Here is an 18,695-nt window from a genome sequence, read left to right on the forward strand (position 1 = left end):
ACACCAACCACGTGAGAGTCTTATGAGCAAGGCGTATGCAGCTACGCGCGGAATCAATTTCATCGTCATGTACTGCACGTGCACTAGCCTACATCAGCTCTACCTTTCACAAACCAAATGGGTTTGCTTATTGCCGTGCACCGCCTACTTCTCGTAAACGCGTTCTCTGCGCCGGTCCAAATTATCTGGAATATTGCTAAAAGCGGCGTAAAACTTTGTCAGTCAGTCCTTGTTTGCCAGTAAGCACCCCTGTGCTTTTGCTATGATAAGCTTTTAACACGAACATAAAACTTCTCGTGGTGACTACGATGGAAAAACATGAGTTTTTCTGACCCGTATGATCCTTTGCCTCATAATAAATGACAATATGACTGGAATCCATGTTGATTTTAAGATGATACTTGCTCATATAAAAAAACCACTGATTTTTATACAAAACCATGTCTGTACAAGTATGGCCCTGAAATACTGAATGTTGAATTTATTGGTGAATGTGAACATTCAAATGTTATTTTGCGTGTCTTACACGATTCAAGGTCAATACCGAGTGTAACCTCCATGTGACTGTATGACAGCCACACACCTCCTCCTCATACCCCCTGTCAGCCTCCTGGTCCTCTGAAGGGGCAGTCTACGCCATTCCTCGTATAAAGCAGCTTCCAATTGGGCCAGGTTCTGTACAGGAGGGTCCCTCTGTTGAACACGACGACCAATCATGTCCCAGATATGCTCCAAAGGGTTATGATCGGGGCTCATTCAATTATGGGATATGTCAGGTGGGTGCGTAACTAAGTTCTTTGTGTATTTTTCATGATATTTGGAGGACAATTATCATATTCTGTAATAACATCGTTAAAGGAAACCACATTTAGCTGAAGCGAAGCTCACTTCTTATCCACGATGAGCGGTTACATTAAATTATGCCCTTGGTCTCTACAACAGCTGACTAGCACACACCTTCTAATCCTATAGCTTAACAATGAATTAAAGTGTGAGTGAATATTGTTTTACACAAGGGTTGGAAGTTTCCAATATTACGTCAGCAGAGTTACAGATAAGCTGCGTATCTGCGTAAATTACGCAAATATTTATGTGAAAACTCAAGTCCTTTTATGTCTATTGCGTACAAGTACGCTTGACGTTTTGTAAATACTCAATAAGTGTGATCTTACATGCGTACACGTCAAATCTTTGTTTGCGCGCCGGTTGATAGATAAAATAACTGAATTATATTGAGAGGTTCTATTTCGAGATATGAACTTGGCAACCTGCAGTCTTTCTTGTCGTTTCTCATATTACAGATCAAATGTAAATAACAAACACTAGCATTTAAACTTTATTATATTTTTAAAATTAATGGAAAATGGCAAACTACCCAATTGAGTTTGAGTGAGGTGAATAGAATTTATTTGGTTACTCAAAGGAAAATTAGGATACCCAATTGAGATGAACACTAGCGAGTACATAACCCATTGACCCAAAATGTTATCTGTAGCTCTGCGGCCGTCAGTCTGTAAATAATCGAGTATTTATCACAAAGAGCAGTGGTTGATAGCATGAACATGGCCGTCGATGCATGGCTAGTCCTCGAAATGTGTTGGCCGTCTGACAAGGAAAATATATTATTTGCATCGTGCATACTGCCTGACAGATGTTGAAGATTGAACGGGCGCTTCAGTTGTATTTCACTCCGTGACTTTTGTGAAAATGACAACCAGAAAATAAAATATATTTTCTTCTCTTTTATCAGCAAAGTTATATTTCAATAACAATGTCTTAGTCTATACATTTAAAAAGAAACCCAATTTATATACTCATCCCATGCATGGCCTACAAATGACATTAATATACATATACGAATCGAAATTCGGAACAGCGCTCGTAAAATCTGAACCACAACTACTACCAAAAATGATATTAATTAATAAATTTGAGACTTTAAAAAATTAAGTAGGTCAGTCTACTAAGTGTAACTGAAAAACTGTTTCTCTGTCAAATATTTATTGTATGTTAAAGTTTTACATCTAAAGTATTGTGAATTTAGATTCAAGCCATATTCCTGAAAAATATACGAGACGGTACCTCATATTAATTCTAGATATTCTTCTTATTATTATGATCTGTTTGGGTACGAACTGGCCCAATATTCCAGTTGTTGGTTATGTTTTACTGCGAAATACTGCAGATTACTAAATATTACCGCATTTTAAATAACCGATCCCTAAACCCTGCCTGCACAATGACCGGTCCCTCCCGTTAGGCACAGCTTGAAAGAAAATGGCGGCTGTTTGTTGACAGTCACCATGAAACGATTTAAAAAGTTGTGTTATAGCCGATTATGAAGAATTAGCATTCTTCGAGTCGACAAGGTCCGAAAGACCTGTTTTAAAACAATTGTTTTTACAAACATTCCATTTGGAAGTAAGTAGGATTCAGTGGAACTTGCAAAGGTATGTTGTGGAGACATGTCCAAACACCTCTCAGAATGTTGTCATTCAAGTTTGACACTTGTTGTTTTTGTAAAATATACGTACAGAGTATTGTTTTAACTGTACATATAATGATATAGCGCTTGTGTCTTGCACATATATACACTTAAGTTATATTAAATTCCAGGTAAAATGTTCAACATTGCTAAGGAATTTAAAAACGAGATCTATCAGGTTGTTGAGCGGGTATTCTAACTATTTAATTATACTTCTCCACAAGTGTCTGTTCATTTGATCTTGAAAACATAAACATAGAGACAGAATTCAGGGACTCAACTTCAGAATTGCTGTAGTGATGAGATAATCTAATTTCTAACCCATGAAGGGCAAATACATGCATGTGTAGATGGGTAAACAGGGTTCCAGGAAAACAGACACTGAGGCATGAATAGAATCAAGTTTAATAAATGGGCCTGTAGTGAGCTACTTGCAAGATGCTGGATCCCTTATTTTATTGAATTCAGATGATTTAAATTTTATTTTGTTGAATTCAGATGCCCTTCAACTTTGTTGCAGACATAGGCCGACTTTTATGATGAGATTAAATGTATGGAAATGTAGGAGGCAACATCCGAGAATTAGCAACTCTGGCATGTGATGCTAGGCCCAGATGACATGTATCTATATGGTGTTACATTACTTTTTTGTCATCATTGTTCTTGGCATGACAGATAGTAGGAACAGATTATGGAATATGTATTATGAATTGCCATCACCAAGGTTAGATTATTGAATTCACACTTAAGAGAAAATATAATTTTCAGCAGTTTTATTATGTTTATTGAGAACAAGGACTTCCATCCAAGTACTTTTGTACAAACATAAGTAATGAGTATTACATCTTTGAACAGAATGAAGTTGTTAACTGTAGGGTATTGCCTGAAATGAACTTGTTTCTACTTTAAGAATTGGACTGACATAAAATGAATACAATGAATACAATGTCATTCGTCTTTCACAGCATAATGCCCCTTCACATTCTTGAGGTCATCTTTTAGTTGTTTGGTTGTCAGTCCTCATGTCTAAAATATGCACTGGTTTATAGTTGGTCCTCAGCAACGCATGCTCATAAGAGACACCTATGGAGGTTTATGGTCAGTTTGGCTGACTTGTTGAATGATTCCCATGTTGTCAATCACTGAAGAGTTTCTTCTGGATGTGATTATTTTCATCATTAGCTGGAGTATTGTTGAGTGTGACCTTAAACAAAGAAATTTGTCTAATATATTCCATGTGACATATATCTGTATTGCAGCTACCAAGATGTCTGGAATGATGATAAACAACCAGGTGATCCTGGAGGAAGACTACGATGAGAACTATGAACCCACTGAACCTGGTCAGTCATAGACATTAAGAAAGAAACTTGATCTCTTAGTCTCTAAAGGGGCGGTGGGGTAGCCTAGTGGTTAAGGCGTTCGCTCGTCACGCCGAAGACCCGGGTTCGATTCCCCACATGGGTACAATGTGTTAAGCCCATTTCTGGTGTCCCCCGCCGTGATATTGCTGGAATATTGCTAAAAGCGGCGTAAAACCAAACTCACTCACTCACTTAGTCTCTAAAGTAAATGTCAAGTTGTCTCTTAATTGCATTAAAATGATTAAGTAAATACATGTAAATTTGAAACTGTTTTCATTAAATCATAACTATATTTTGTATTTTTATTACTACTTAACATAATTACCACAACAACAGTTTTAAAAAAAGTCACCTGGATGTCCACATATATGTCATGTACATGTATTTAATGTCAGTTATCTTGGCTTTGGAAGACCTAAAATAACTGTGTGCTTTCTAATTCCAGAGATATATGAATATGCACAGATTATTGGACTTGACCCAAATGTAGAGCCACACCTCATGTGGATTGGCAAAGAAGGAATCAATGCACCGCTGCCAGAGAACTGGAAACCATGGTAAGTTTACTTCAGCTGAATCTCATGTCTAATTCACATTATGCTGGCTTGTTAACATGTAAAATATACAGCTCACCTCTAATTCATATTGTGCTGGCTTGTTAACTTGTAAAATATACAGCCCACATCTAATAGTAATATGTTATTGTTAATTGTGCTGGCTTGTTAACTAGTAAAATATAGAGCTCACATCTAATTCATATTGGCTTGTTAGCAATTTAGATGCACAGCTAACTGCTAATAAGTATTGTTTAGACAACTTAACAATTTTCTGGGTTTGTTGATAAGAATGACTCAAAACTATTTACCCAGTGCTTGTTGAACTAGCAACGGGGTGATGATCCCACTGGTTGCTGAGAATGACTAGTACAAGTACATAGCTGAGTAACAGATGGTGATTACCTCTGTCAGCAGCATCACTGCTTGTGTCTCATTCACGTGATGTGTATTACGATATGGATAACACTGGTATGACCGCCCCCATGGTGTAGTGGTTAGAGCATCCCCCTGAGAGCGGAAGGTCGCGGGTTCGATCCCCAGCTGCGTCATACCAAAAGATGTTAAAATATGGTACTTGTTGGTCCCTGCCTGGCCCTCGGCATTAATGGGTACAACAAGGACTGGTCGGCTCGGAGTCAGTATAATGTGTCTGAGTGGGGTATACATGCTTAACTGCGGCATGGTATCTCACTTCTCAGTGAGCTGGCACTATTAACACCAGCATAAGTCTGGGCTAGTACAAACAGCCACACATACACACATCCACTTCGTCATATGAGTGAAATATTCTTAGTACGGCGTTTAACCCCATTTTCACCCCATTTCACTAGTATGCTGGTCAAGTGATCATATTATCATGATCGTGATCACCTGTGAAGGTCCGGGTTAGAATATTGGCCTTCAGTAGCCCATGCTTGTCGTAAGAGGCGACTAACGGGATCGGGTGGTCAGGCTCGCTGACTTGGTTGACACATGTCATCGGTTCGATGCTCATGCTGTTGATAACTGGATTGTCTGGTCCAGACTCGATTATTTACAGACAGCTGCCATATAGCTGGAATATTGCTGAGTGCGGCGTAAAACTAAACTCACTAACTCACTCATGATCATGATTTGAAGATCTTAATAATCTTATAACTATTTCTTGCAGTCAAGACCCTGAGAAGAACATCTACTACTTTAACTTTGCCACTGGGGAGAGTATCTGGGATCATCCTTGTGATGAGTTCTACAGAGCCATGGTCGTGGAGGAGAGACGCAAACATGCTCTCAATAAGTCAGGTAGTCACAACATAACTTACCATCCAACTAGTCGTGTTCCGATGATCGAAAATCGATTGAAAGAAGGATTAAAAATGATTATTGATTGTAAAAAAAAACATATTTTCGATTAATTGGAATTTGTTGTTTTAGTTTAACACACTTGAATGAAGTAAACTAGCGATTAAATTTGACGAATATTCACGAACAAACATGCCCTCAACAGCGTAAAGCTATGCACATTGTAAAATTTTAATTACTTTTATTTTTCCTTATCCTGACTCATGCTCTTTTGCTTGTCTCCTTCTTCTTGCGAATGATAGTGGAACACTTGAATCCCCTTTTGAAGCTCCCTTTAAAAAAGCGGACATAAAATCAGGGGTGGAAATAAACCATTGCCCGATGCCCGAGTCCAGTGTTTTTTTCTGTCGGGCAAGCATATTTGTTTATCACACTGTACCGGTGTCCAGTTGACTTTCCAATGTTAATTATGTTGTTTATTTAAAAAATCAACAAGACAATCGTCCAGTATAGTGGAAAAATTATCAGGGCAAGTGATTTTACTTGTGCCACTGTACCGGAGTACACTAGCAATTTTAAAGTTATTTCCAGCCCTGAAAATCTGGGGACAAGTCTACTTGACATATTATCGGAAGATTGAAGTAATAAACTTCAAGTCATGATTCCTGAACCGGACATTGCTCCGCTTCCATTACGGACATGGCAAGGGTTCCACTGTCTACTTACCTACAACGTAGGATATGAGCAGATTTCTGGGGAGATGTTCATCTCACCACAGAATCGCATGGTCGTCTCAGAGGATCGTTGGGTCTAGATACAAGCCATGGTATCTCAAGCACTACTCTCCGTTACCACTACGAAGTTGGCAGAGCCTACTTGGTCTTCTCACGTCAGCACAAGACATGACACACAGAGGAAAACTACAACTGCGCCCACTACAAGTGTTCATGAACGCTCATCTAGACAGTCTGGACTCCTTCGGACTACCGGACGGACTGAAACCATATCTTCTATGGTGGACTCGGAAGTCGAATGTTTGTGGAGGAACCTACTTATCAGAGCCGGAGTGCAACACTCATCTCTACGTAGATGCATCACTTCAAGGATGGGGAGCCCACCTCGACAACGAAGTGGCAGCAGGGAAATGGTCAAGTCAGGAGCAGAGTCTGCACATCAACATGCTCGAGATGAAAGAAGTAATAAACGCCTTACTACACTGGTCCAGCATACTAAGGAACTCACAACTGATGATCCATACGGACAACTCCACAGTGGCGTCTACATCAACAAACAAGGATCAACAAGGTCAAGAAATCTTCTAGACCTCAGCTTTCATCTGTTCAGCATAATAGACAACCTGAACATCGACATAAAAGCATGCCACATTCCCGAAGCCAAGAATGTGATAGCAGACACCCTATCTCGTCCAACACAACCATCCCCGACGGAATGGATGTTACATCCAGAAGCCTTCAAATGCATCATACAGAGGATAGGATCTCCGCTGATAGACCTGTTTGCTACAAAGTTCAACAAACAACTACCAACATTCGTCTCTCCGGTTCCGGATCCACAAGCATGGGCAACAGATGCTCTAAGCATCTCCTGGGAAGGACTAAACGCTTGTTGGTCGCGCTCTACTGGCCAGCGAGGGTGTGGTTTCCCGATGAAAGCAACACATCCTCAAGTGGCAGAATACCTTATCATCTAAGACAAACGAGGCGGTTAAAAGGTTCAACACTCTCTACATACCTAGCGGCCCTCAGCACGGTTATCACCATGAAGACGGGTGTTAAGCTGACCAAAGTACCAGAGATACTGGCTCTACTACGCCCTTAAGTTGGAAGACCAACCAAAGGAAATTTAAAGCGCCTGTTTGGGATCTCAACGTAGTCTTGCAGCATCTCACCAGTGACGCTTACGAACCACTAGAAAGGACATCCTATGAGTTTTTAACACACAAAACTCTTTTCCTGATCGCCTGGGCCACAGCAGCTCAGATGTCGGAAATACATGCTCTGGACTTTGAACAAACACGATTTGATGCACATCGCAACATCGTACATCTGGGATTGAGATGGGACTTCATAGCAAAGAACAACTGCCCGGTCAACCAGACAGACAGTTCCACATCCCAGCACTCTCGACAGTCCTTGGGCCACAGGATACTCAGGACCTATCCTTATGCCCAGTCAGAGCATTGAAAGTCTACCTACAAAGGTCCTAGATGGGGAGACGAAAATTCAAGCACCTTTTCATCCCTCTATCTATGGAGACGCCTACAGAGGTCTCACGTACGATGATATCGATATGGATGAGAGCCGTCACCCTAATAGCCTACAAAGCAGCAGGACTTGAGCCTCCACAAGCCTCCAACCCTCATGAAGTCAGAGCGCTGGCATTGACACTCGCTCTGCATGGAAACTACTCCATCTCGACAATAATGGAGGGCTGCTTTTGGAGATCGGAGACGGTGTTTGCCAACCACTACCTCAGAGACATTGCTACCGAGAACGTCTCCGGCAATCACCAGTTTGGGCCTCTTGCTGTAGCAAAACAATTGACGGTTCCTCAAAGGCACTGAGATGAATCTCACCCTTTTATCACGTGACTTGTAAAAGCCAATGCTCCCCATGCGCTCTGAAGAGCTAGAGCTTTAGAGTCCATGCGCACGTCTAGGACAGACCAGCATGAGTGATAGACCCTGTACTTGTAAAGGAGTTACTCGTACATGAAGAAGGGTCGCTTCTCCACTTGATGCGAGCATCAAGACATGGAGTTGCATAAATCCACACATAATGTCAGGAGAAGAGTTCCAGAGAAATCTGACAAGTTGTGGTCCCCCCAGACTCATCAGAGGAAGCTGGAAGAAAAAAGGATCAGCACAAGTGCCATCATAAGTTCCCACGGGGGGTATGCAGGACATAAATCTACAACCGATGAATCCAGAAGTGGCCTGACCCACCACCGGTTCCGTCGGATTCTACAAGCAAAAGAGCATGAGTCAGGATGAGGAAAAATATGTAATTTTTTAAATTAAAATTGATATTTTATGCTTATCCTGACTCATGAGGTCATCCCTCCCAACCTCCCCTCTGGACACTCTGGATGTCCCAGTAATCTGGGTGTCGGGCTCATATATACGGAGAGAGGGACAAGCTTGGCTGGTCAGGTGACCAATAAGGGTGCCAAAGGGCAAAGGGAGGCTACTCGTGGGGTGAGTGATTTTATGTCCGCTTTTTTTATGGGAGCTTCAAAAGGGGATTCAAGTGTTCCACTATCATTCACAAGAAGGAGAGAAGCAACAGAGCATGAGTCAGGATAAGTATAAAATATCAATTTTAATCAAAAAATTACATATTGTTTAATTACAATTCCAGTGTCTTTCTTGCATGCATGCATTTCATATCATGACAGTATTAGTTATAAGAAACATTTATTAGAAAAAACCTGGTGCGAAACCCTTCATATTGGTGTTTTCATTAAAAATATATATATTTCGATTATAATCCTCCGATAATCGATAGTGGATTTGGTTTCCGATTCCCAACACTACATCAAACAACAGATAAATACATCTCTGTGTTCTGTTAACCAAAATAACATTATCATTTTGACTGGAGAACCTGTATGATATTCTTGTCATTACTGACTTTGAGACAATGTGCTGTGAATCCATGGTTACTGTTTTTCTGATTGCCATGGTAACAGGTCCTCAGAAGAAAAAAGGGAAACCTGCAAAAGAGGACTTCAAAAAGAAAAAGGAAAAACCCGGAGTCAAGGTACTTTCTTCTGCTTATAAATGATCATTGTCCAGATATAACTGCAGAAAGCAAAGGACATACAATGAATTGTATTCAGATCGCTTCGCGGAAGTTAAAGAATCAATACTACGTACTAGTTTTAGTAAAATATGTATATGATTGATGACCATAAAGATTTTCCATGACACAACTTGTAACATAACGATTTCTTCATCGGAAGCGAGGTTGTGGTCGAAGTAACAATAATACTGTAAGTAGTATTATGTTGACACCCATCTCGCTTCCNACTTGTAACATAACGAGAGAAATTGTTATGTTATAAGCTGTATCATGCAAAATCCTATTGGCCATCAAATCAAATACATATTTTACTACTAGTAGAAATTAGTTTTGATTTTGTAACTCGGTGAAAACAAACCTAAATAGCATTTACCCTCAGACTGGCGGATAGGGCGCCACCATTTTTGAAAATCATAAAGTCACGGGCTAAAGTCTGTTAGAATTAATGAGATTATAGTTTGTTTTCATCAAGTAAGAAAATCAAAACTACTTCCTACTCGTAGTTAAATATGTATTTGAATCATGACCAAAAGGATTTTGCATGAAACAACTTATAACATAACGATTTCTTCCACGGAAGCAAGGTGGGGGTCGAAGTGACAATACTGTGCGATGAATTTCTTGAGCATTCACATGGTTAACGTCCACTCACCAGTATGTAGAAACTAGTTAATGTACATCTTTATATTTGGTCTTATAATCCTGATTAGTTTATTATCATACTTGTATGCATTTTGAAACTAAATAAAAAGCAGACGATCTGCTGATACTTATAGTGAATTTATAACAGGACTGTGATATCGAGACATTTTATAGTTTGCCAATGTGAATCATAATTCGCACTTGCGCCGTAGTGTAATGTTGTTTGTCTCATTATACTTCACGGCGAAAACAATGATTCTGTTCAATGCTACGACAAATGAATAAAAACAAAATGCAAATATTAAATTAAAACAGATTAAAGTTATAGGAACAATGTCAGGCTATTACCTTGTTCGAGGAGTGTATCCATCAATATCCACAAATACGAGTGATATGCCATTCATCTGCAGCTGCTCCAAGTGATGTGTCTTTTAACAGTCTAATATACGAAAAAGTGACATATCGTTTCAGGTATTTCACATTGGTGTATAGTCTCATTATAGTCCAAGATAGCACACCTGGCAACTAATTGCATAATGTCCGCCTTTCTTAGTTAGCCAATAATGAGCAATCAATCAAATGTATTGGCAGTTAATCCTTTGAAAGAAGGACGTTGTTTTTTCGCAGACACAGACACGACAGAGTGTATTCAGTATAGATTAGTAATCTACATACATAAACACTACCTTTTGACAAATCCGCTGTGTAAGATTAATTAATCAATCAGCGTGTTATCTAGGGGTGTCGCGATACGCGAATGTTTCGATGCATCGATACATTTTTTACTGACGATACGATACGCGATACATGCTTGCGTGTATCAATTCCTATTTTAAAACTTTATCGATTCAAATTTTTATGCTATATCCATCTCCGTCAAAGTCTTGATAGTAAAATTATACCAGGCCGCTCCGATAAATAGATTTAGCTAGCTTTACCTAAAAAATAAGTTGGAAATTAACAGCTTTTGTGATTGGCTAGACTATTTTGATGGACCAATCAGCGAGCGCGTACGTTGCCGGTAAGGTAATGCTATGAAAAGGCACGATAATTATGTATCGCGATACGTATGGTATCCTGACCTAAAAATCGTGATACGTATCGTATCGTGAGATTGGTGTATCGTGACACCCCCAGTGTTATCGGTTAATCCTTTGATCGATGTTTATAATGTTGAGTATTTACTCCAGACACAATTAAGAAATGCCAGATGGGAACCTTTGCCGGGTAATCTAAGTAGTGTTACCACTAATCATACCTGTTATAAATTCATTAACTGACCATCAAGTGAATGATGACAAATAACATGTGTAGGTTTATACCACCTAACATGGGTTACAACAAGGGAGTATTAATTGCTGTATTGCATGTGAAAACTTATGGGCCGACACTGTTTTGAGAATACAAACAGAACTTCATTGTTGCATAAGAAATACATATAAGCATTTGCTGTGTGCTAAAACTGTATGTACCTATTTACCTAAGTAAATTTCCAATTCTTCTAGCAATGGCAAAGTAGGGTTGTTTAGTTTACGGATTCAAATAAATCAAATGTCAATTTTTAATATCATACGTAATAGACGTCATATTTTTACATGACATGATTAAATATCGAGGTAAAACCCACAGAAATGGGATTAATTTGGATCAGTCATTATACCATCCAGGCATTAGAAAACCTGAAAAAGCCCACACTGCTTTGATACTTTATTACAATCAGACAAGAACTACCAGGGATATTTTCAAATAACTGCATCTGATGGGCATCCACCCTTCTTAATGTCACACTGTTTAAGTAGAAGGAATTAACCGTAACCGTGATGAACGAGGCTGATCATCGTTTTTGCTATCTCTAGCGTCTGGCTTGAACAAATAAGGCCTAGCGACACCAAGCAATTTTTACAGAATCGTCTATGAAAACAAGTTGTAACTCGGAAACTAGGCAAAGCAGGAGACAAAATTAAATGACAGTAGATTGTGAGAACATATAGCTTTCATTTTTCACAACAGTTGTCACGATTTCAGGTTTATACAAACCTGTAAACAAGATAATTTACCCCCTGAAATGTACATGAATTCTGCATCAGCCCTCATATCTATTCCTCATATGACGTCACAGAGACGCGCCGCTCTGATTGGTGGAAAGTTTGTTCGCTGGTGAGAATTGTGCACTGTTGTCAAAAAGGTTGACTTAAGTTAATTAAAGATGGAAATGAGTAGTTTTAATGACAGGGTTTCATTTATAACGATGCCAATTAGTGATTTATGTATTTGTACCCCCCTAGAGTATATGTGATCTTTAATATAAATTGAACTATATATAATTTGTTCTTGTTAAGATCACCACTTCAACTGATGTTCAGGAGAACAAACTGTGGCAGATTTAATTTCACAGTATAACTTTCTGTAGTAAAATGGTGAAATCATACTGTTACGATTTCAGCAACTTGGTCCCCTGAAAGCTGAGCCAAGTAGGGGCACACCTTCTGTCCACCAGGGCAGGAATCAGCTGGGTCCTCTAAAGTCCTCCGAGGGTCAGGGGACAGCAGGGTCATCACAGCTGGCACCTCTCCGGGGATCTGCAGGAGCTAGTCAGCCGGTAGGTCTTCACACACAGAGATTGTGTTATAATGCTGGTCCCCACCCCACAGTGGTTCTAGGATTGAGTAGGCTTCCTATATCTGAAATTTGTTGTAAACAACACGTGTGTAAGGTCCTCTTTATCTCATGGAAAAGTTTTCCAGGGTAGAGTAGGTCTGCATTATCTTAGGTTTTCTGAAAAAAACCCCCAAAACACTGTTGGATTTCAGGGTGAAGTAGGTACCCTGCATTTCATCTTTGTTGAATAAGAACTCGGGGGTGGGATGAGGATTGGATTCCAAGACAAAGTAGGTCCCGAGTATCCCTTGCATTCGACCTGCAGTATAAGACCCCAGTGGGGATTATGGCATAGAGTAATTCCAAGTATGATGCTGTTTTAGGATTTCGGGGGTTATGTCCTGCTTATTGTCCCCTGCCGCAACGCAGAACGGGGGACTATGTATTTAGTGGCGTATGTCCATAACGTACGTCCCGATTCTTGTTAACGCTATATCTCATGAACTGTAGTACCCAATGTCTTCAAATTTGGTGACTGCCTGCATTGGGGGATTTGGGTGACCTTGACCTTATCTTCAAGGTCACCGCGACACTTTGACCACTTTTCTAACTCTTGTTAACCCCCTGGGTGCCACATGGACATATATGTCCTTCCCCTTCAACCCTCAATTTGAAGTCCAATAAAAATAAAAATATCCCACGCACACAAATACACTTCACAGTGTCGAATTCTGCGAGAAATTTCCTGTTTCTTGATACTATCCACTATTATTTTAGACAAACCTCAAGTGCTGAAAATGACCTTTCAAAATAGGCTTCATCGAAATTGTTGCCATTTTTGACACAGTACGAAATCGCGATTCACAGCGTTATTTGCTGTATGTTTTGAAATGTGAAAATCAGATAATTACTGGGAGTATTGAATTTCAAAAATAACATATTCATGATCACTGATTTCAGTTTTACATGAAATCGCTAATGATAATTCTGAAGCTTTGCCAATGAATATTGAATCGGTTGGGATGTTTTCGAAAATACACTTACACGAATGCCGTGGAGTGCTTTCCGCCATATTGGATAATGTTTACAAAATCACGTTTCGCGAAGGTCGGTATTGAGACGTCATTTACATCACGTATATTTCATATTCAGATTCGAAAAATGCAGCACTGATTTCCCCATACATTTTATAATCAAATTACAAATGGTCTTTGTCACCAATACCAACTGTCTAGATAAAATGAGACGAAACATAATGGGTGTGAAAACGAACGCTGTGCTTGAAAGACTGCGCCTGTTTGAAATGTAAACAAAGACAAATTCCAATTTTACACTGCGTAGCATTTTCTGAAATTTTCCAACATTCATCCGTCTATTCATTGCTTGCAATGACTCAATACCTTTGGAATATGCATGGAAATAGTATCATAGCCATAGGAAATTATAAGTAGCTACAATGCAATGATCATATAATTCATAAGAAATTGTCAAAGTTTCCGTGTAGCGTGACGCCATGACTGACGCAAAATCACGCAGAACGACAACAGTAATTATCTGCATTTCTGGCTTCTTCTCTTACTTATAATAAAAACGATAAAAACATATAACAATACACAGATAGTCAGAATCATTCTGATTACAGTCATCCCTCGCAATAACACTCTTCACGATACCGCAGATTCGGTTAAACCGCGGGGTAATCTGTGGCTCCCATAAAGACGTTGCCCAGTGATCACACATATTCACGTCATCAAAAATAGCACATCAACAAATCCACTGTTGAGCTCTGGTTAATCACGTTGTAAACTAGTGAAATTCAGTGCGGATTGCAATTAACAGTGTTTATCGTACATATCCATGGTTTTTCACATGCTTAAAACATGCAGGTTTTTTTCAATAATAATAGATGAACAGCGAAACATCGTAATATCTTCATCATAAAGACACGCCATCAGCCTAGTACTTACAATGTTTGCTGTGATGCAACACACCGCGTAATTGCGCGGGTAAACACCGCCATCCGAGAATGTATGATGTCAGAAAACAAATTTTATTTGATTAAATTCAATCCCATTTTCATTCATTAAAACTGTTTACAATAACAACGGAGAAACCGTGAGTGAAATGGCATTACCTCATGCCATACAACGTCCACTTACCACATTCGTGAGGGTCCGTTTTTCGCGCCTACCGCGATAGCACCAATTTCACATTTTTCTCAGTAATCATGAACAGATTACAGCCTTGTCATCCATTGACCCCAAGACCCACATTATTGACTCATTGAAGTCATATTTGACAATTAATTGCCAACATTTTGTTTTTACAATAAAAGTGGCACGTAGCGCGGAAAGTCAGCGGTGACTTGTCAAACTGTCTCCTACGTAAAATGTATCCAGCCAGGTAACCGAACGTGCTTAGCAATGCTAATTATTATGTTAAATATGTTCGTAGAAAACATGCATTATACTTATATGATAGCAATATATAAGATCTCTGTTAGAATAACTGCTTGACATATAAATTATTCTGATAATGGAATAGAAATTCTTTGATGTTATATTTTCTGATCGTTTTTAACTGAATCACCGGTACATTGGACCAAAACATCGATCTGTGCACAGCTGATGGCTATTTCCGGCTTAGTTGAATAACAGGTAGCATGACAGGAACAACACCTCCAACAATACGATATAGTTTTGACTGGGCACAATACACGAAATAGCAGTCCATGGAAAATACGAGTTTACTTGGCCTTTGTTCCGCGTTATGTAATCGTTACTATAACGTTGGTGTCTAATAACGCGTGGGGTCATCCATGGACCCCAAGACCCGCGTTATGGCAAGGGATGACTGTACTTTACCTGAACTGTCGCAGATTTACTGTTCATTTGAGCAGTATACAACAAAGTAACTATGGTAATCACAATAATAGGTGGAAAATCAACGTCCTGGAATTGCATTTGGTAACTTTGGGTTGTACAATCAGTCTAAGTAGAGATTACTATTGGACTGCTACTTTTATCACATTAATGTACTCTTGTGTATTTTACATTATTGCTGTTGTGTATTTGTGTAGTTACATCATATTGACCTGTGTTATGGTTTGTGATGTGGTCAAGTGGTACTGTGGCCTTATGTCCAGTACTTCATGCACTAATGTTAGTAACATTTCAGTAACCATGGTAACCTGTATGTGATGTTCTGACATGATATAGCAGATATTTTCTGACTGTAGATCAAAACAAACACACTTGCTTGTTTAATGTAGAATGTAGATATTGTTGCAAATTAGAAGATAAAGCTACTCTGTTTTCAATTTTGCGGTCCTTTATCGTTGATTTAAGACCCCTAAATGTAATTTAAAAACTGAACGTGTTAGCCAATCAGAATTGAGTATCACACCATGTTGTGCTATAATTAGAAGATAAAGCTACTCGGTATATTTAATTTACACTGCTTGATCCATTGGTGAATTATAATAGTACAGACAATGTTATCATTGCCTTTTGTAGACAAGGAACGACAGTTTTAATGGTATGGTGGTTAAAGTTTATGAAATGTATCATTATATAATAAAACAATCATCATTCTGCACAGCAGTGTAACAAATCTTAATCAATGCCATGTTTAATAGACCATAACTTGTCAACATTGGAGCATCACAAGCATTAAAAGAGAAACTTACATTCAAATTATGTTGAACTTATCACCCAAAAAGGATATCATTTGAAACTGCTTAAGAGGTATCTGTCTCTAAATGAAATATATATTTTTGCATTTTTGCAAATACTTCAGTCATACTTTGATCCGTTTTCGACTCCTTAGAATGAATAAGGTCAAGTGCCTCTCCATGTTCATATTTCTTTGTATGCTTCACAACTTGTGATGGGGACAATCAGAAATGTCATTCTGTTTAAATATGCCCTTGAAGGATTAAAAATGTTCCTATTAAAAATGGAGTGGGACTAAATGTAGTCTTTCCCAGCATGTCCGTATTGTTTGTTCTGCTGTAGACATCTTGATGCTCTGTCTGTGATTGTTTACTGTGACATGCTGTGATTCAACAGATACGGTCCAGTATGAACACTACAACCGGCTCCCTGAAGTCCAGCAAGATGAACATGACCAGTAGCATGAGCATCCCCATCTACTCCACAGAGTATGACGATGAGGTAGGTGTTGTCATAGTGATGGTATGACCAGTAGCATGAGCATCCCCATCTACTCCACAGAGTATGACGATGAGGTAGGTGTTACCATAGTGATGGTATGACCAGTAGCATGAGCATCCCCATCTACTCCACAGAGTATGACGATGAGGTAGGTGTTACCATAGTGATGGTATGACCAGTAGCATGAGCATCCCCATCTACTCCACAGAGTATGACGATGAGGTAGGTGTTGCCATAGTGATGGTATGACCAGTAGCATGAGCATCCCCATCTACTCCACAGAGTATGACGATGAGGTAGGTGTTGCCATAGTGATGGTATGACCAGTAGCATGAGCATCCCCATCTACTCCACAGAGTATGGCGATGAGGTAGGTGTTCCCATAGTGATGGTATGACCAGTAGCATGAGCATCCCCATCTACTCCACAGAGTATGACGATGAGGTAGGTGTTGCCATAGTGATGGTATGACCAGTAGCATGAGCATCCCCATCTACTCCACAGAGTATGGCGATGAGGTAGGTGTTGCCATAGTGATGGTATGACCAGTAGCATGAGCATCCCCATCTACTCCACAGAGTATGACGATGAGGTAGGTGTTGCCATAGTGATGGTATGACCAGTAGCATGAGCATCCCCATCTACTCCACAGAGTATGACGATGAGGTAGGGTGTTGCCATAGTGATAGGTATGACCAGTAGCATGAGCATCCCCATCTACTCCACAGAGTATGACGATGAGGTAGGTGTTGCCATAGTGATGGTATGACCAGTAGCATGAGCATCCCCATCTACTCCACAGAGTATGACGATGAGGTAGGTGTTGCCATAGTGATGGTATGACCAGTAGCATGAGCATCCCCATCTACTCCACAGAGTATGACGATGAGGTAGGTGTTGTCATAGTGATGGTATGACCAGTAGCATGAGCATCCCCATCTACTCCACAGAGTATGACGATGAGGTAGGTGTTGTCATAGTGATGGTATGACCAGTAGCATGAGCATCCCCATCTACTCCACAGAGTATGACGATGAGGTAGGTGTTGCCATAGTGATGGTATGACCAGTAGCATGAGCATCCCCATCTACTCCACAGAGTATGACGATGAGGTAGGTGTTGCCATAGTGATGGTATGACCAGTAGCATGAGCATCCCCATCTACTCCACAGAGTATGAGGGTGACCAGGTGTTGATGAGGTAGGTGTTCCCCATCTACTCATAGTGATGGTATGACCAGTAGCATGAGCATCCCCATCTACTCCACAGAGTATGACGATGAGGTAGGTGTTGTCATAGTGATGGTATGACCAGTAGCATGAGCATCCCCATCTACTCCACAGAGTATGACGATGAGGTAGGTGTTGCCATAGTGATGGTATGACCAGTAGCATGAGCATCCCCATCTACTCCACACGATGGGGTAGGTGATGACCAGTAGTATGAGTCCACAGAGTATGACGATGAGGGTAGGTGTTGAGTGATGGGTATGACCAGTAGCATGAGCATCCCCATCTACTCCACAGGTATGGCCGATGAGGTAGGTGTTGCCATCCCCATCTACTCCACAGAGTATGAGTATGGCGATGATGAGGTAGGTGTTGCCATAGTGATGGTATGACCAGTAGCATGAGCATCCCCATCTACTCCACAGAGTATGACGATGAGGTAGGTGTTGCCATAGTGATGGTATGACCAGTAGCATGAGCATCCCCATCTACTCCACAGAGTATGACGATGAGGTAGGTGTTGCCATAGTGATGGTATGA

General features: G+C 40.0%; 1 protein-coding gene across 1 annotated transcript in view; it reads left to right on the forward strand.

The window, feature by feature from the left end:
* The first annotated feature begins 2,272 nt into the window (after positions 1-2,272).
* The window catches only part of LOC124292463 (centrosomal protein of 164 kDa-like), a 54,195-nt gene continuing 37,772 nt past the window's right edge, over positions 2,273-18,695 (forward strand). Inside the window, 7 exon segments of the mRNA XM_046729552.1 lie at positions 2,273-2,450; positions 3,745-3,828; positions 4,295-4,406; positions 5,557-5,687; positions 9,399-9,469; positions 12,597-12,752; positions 16,822-16,926. Of these exon segments, the coding sequence (XP_046585508.1) occupies positions 3,753-3,828; positions 4,295-4,406; positions 5,557-5,687; positions 9,399-9,469; positions 12,597-12,752; positions 16,822-16,926 (651 nt within the window). The 5' untranslated portion in view covers positions 2,273-2,450; positions 3,745-3,752.

The sequence above is a fragment of the Haliotis rubra genome, unplaced genomic scaffold, assembly GCF_003918875.1.
Source record: "Haliotis rubra isolate DU_JTF1 unplaced genomic scaffold, ASM391887v1 Scf519, whole genome shotgun sequence".
In the NCBI taxonomy this organism is placed as follows: Eukaryota; Metazoa; Mollusca; class Gastropoda; order Lepetellida; family Haliotidae; genus Haliotis; species Haliotis rubra.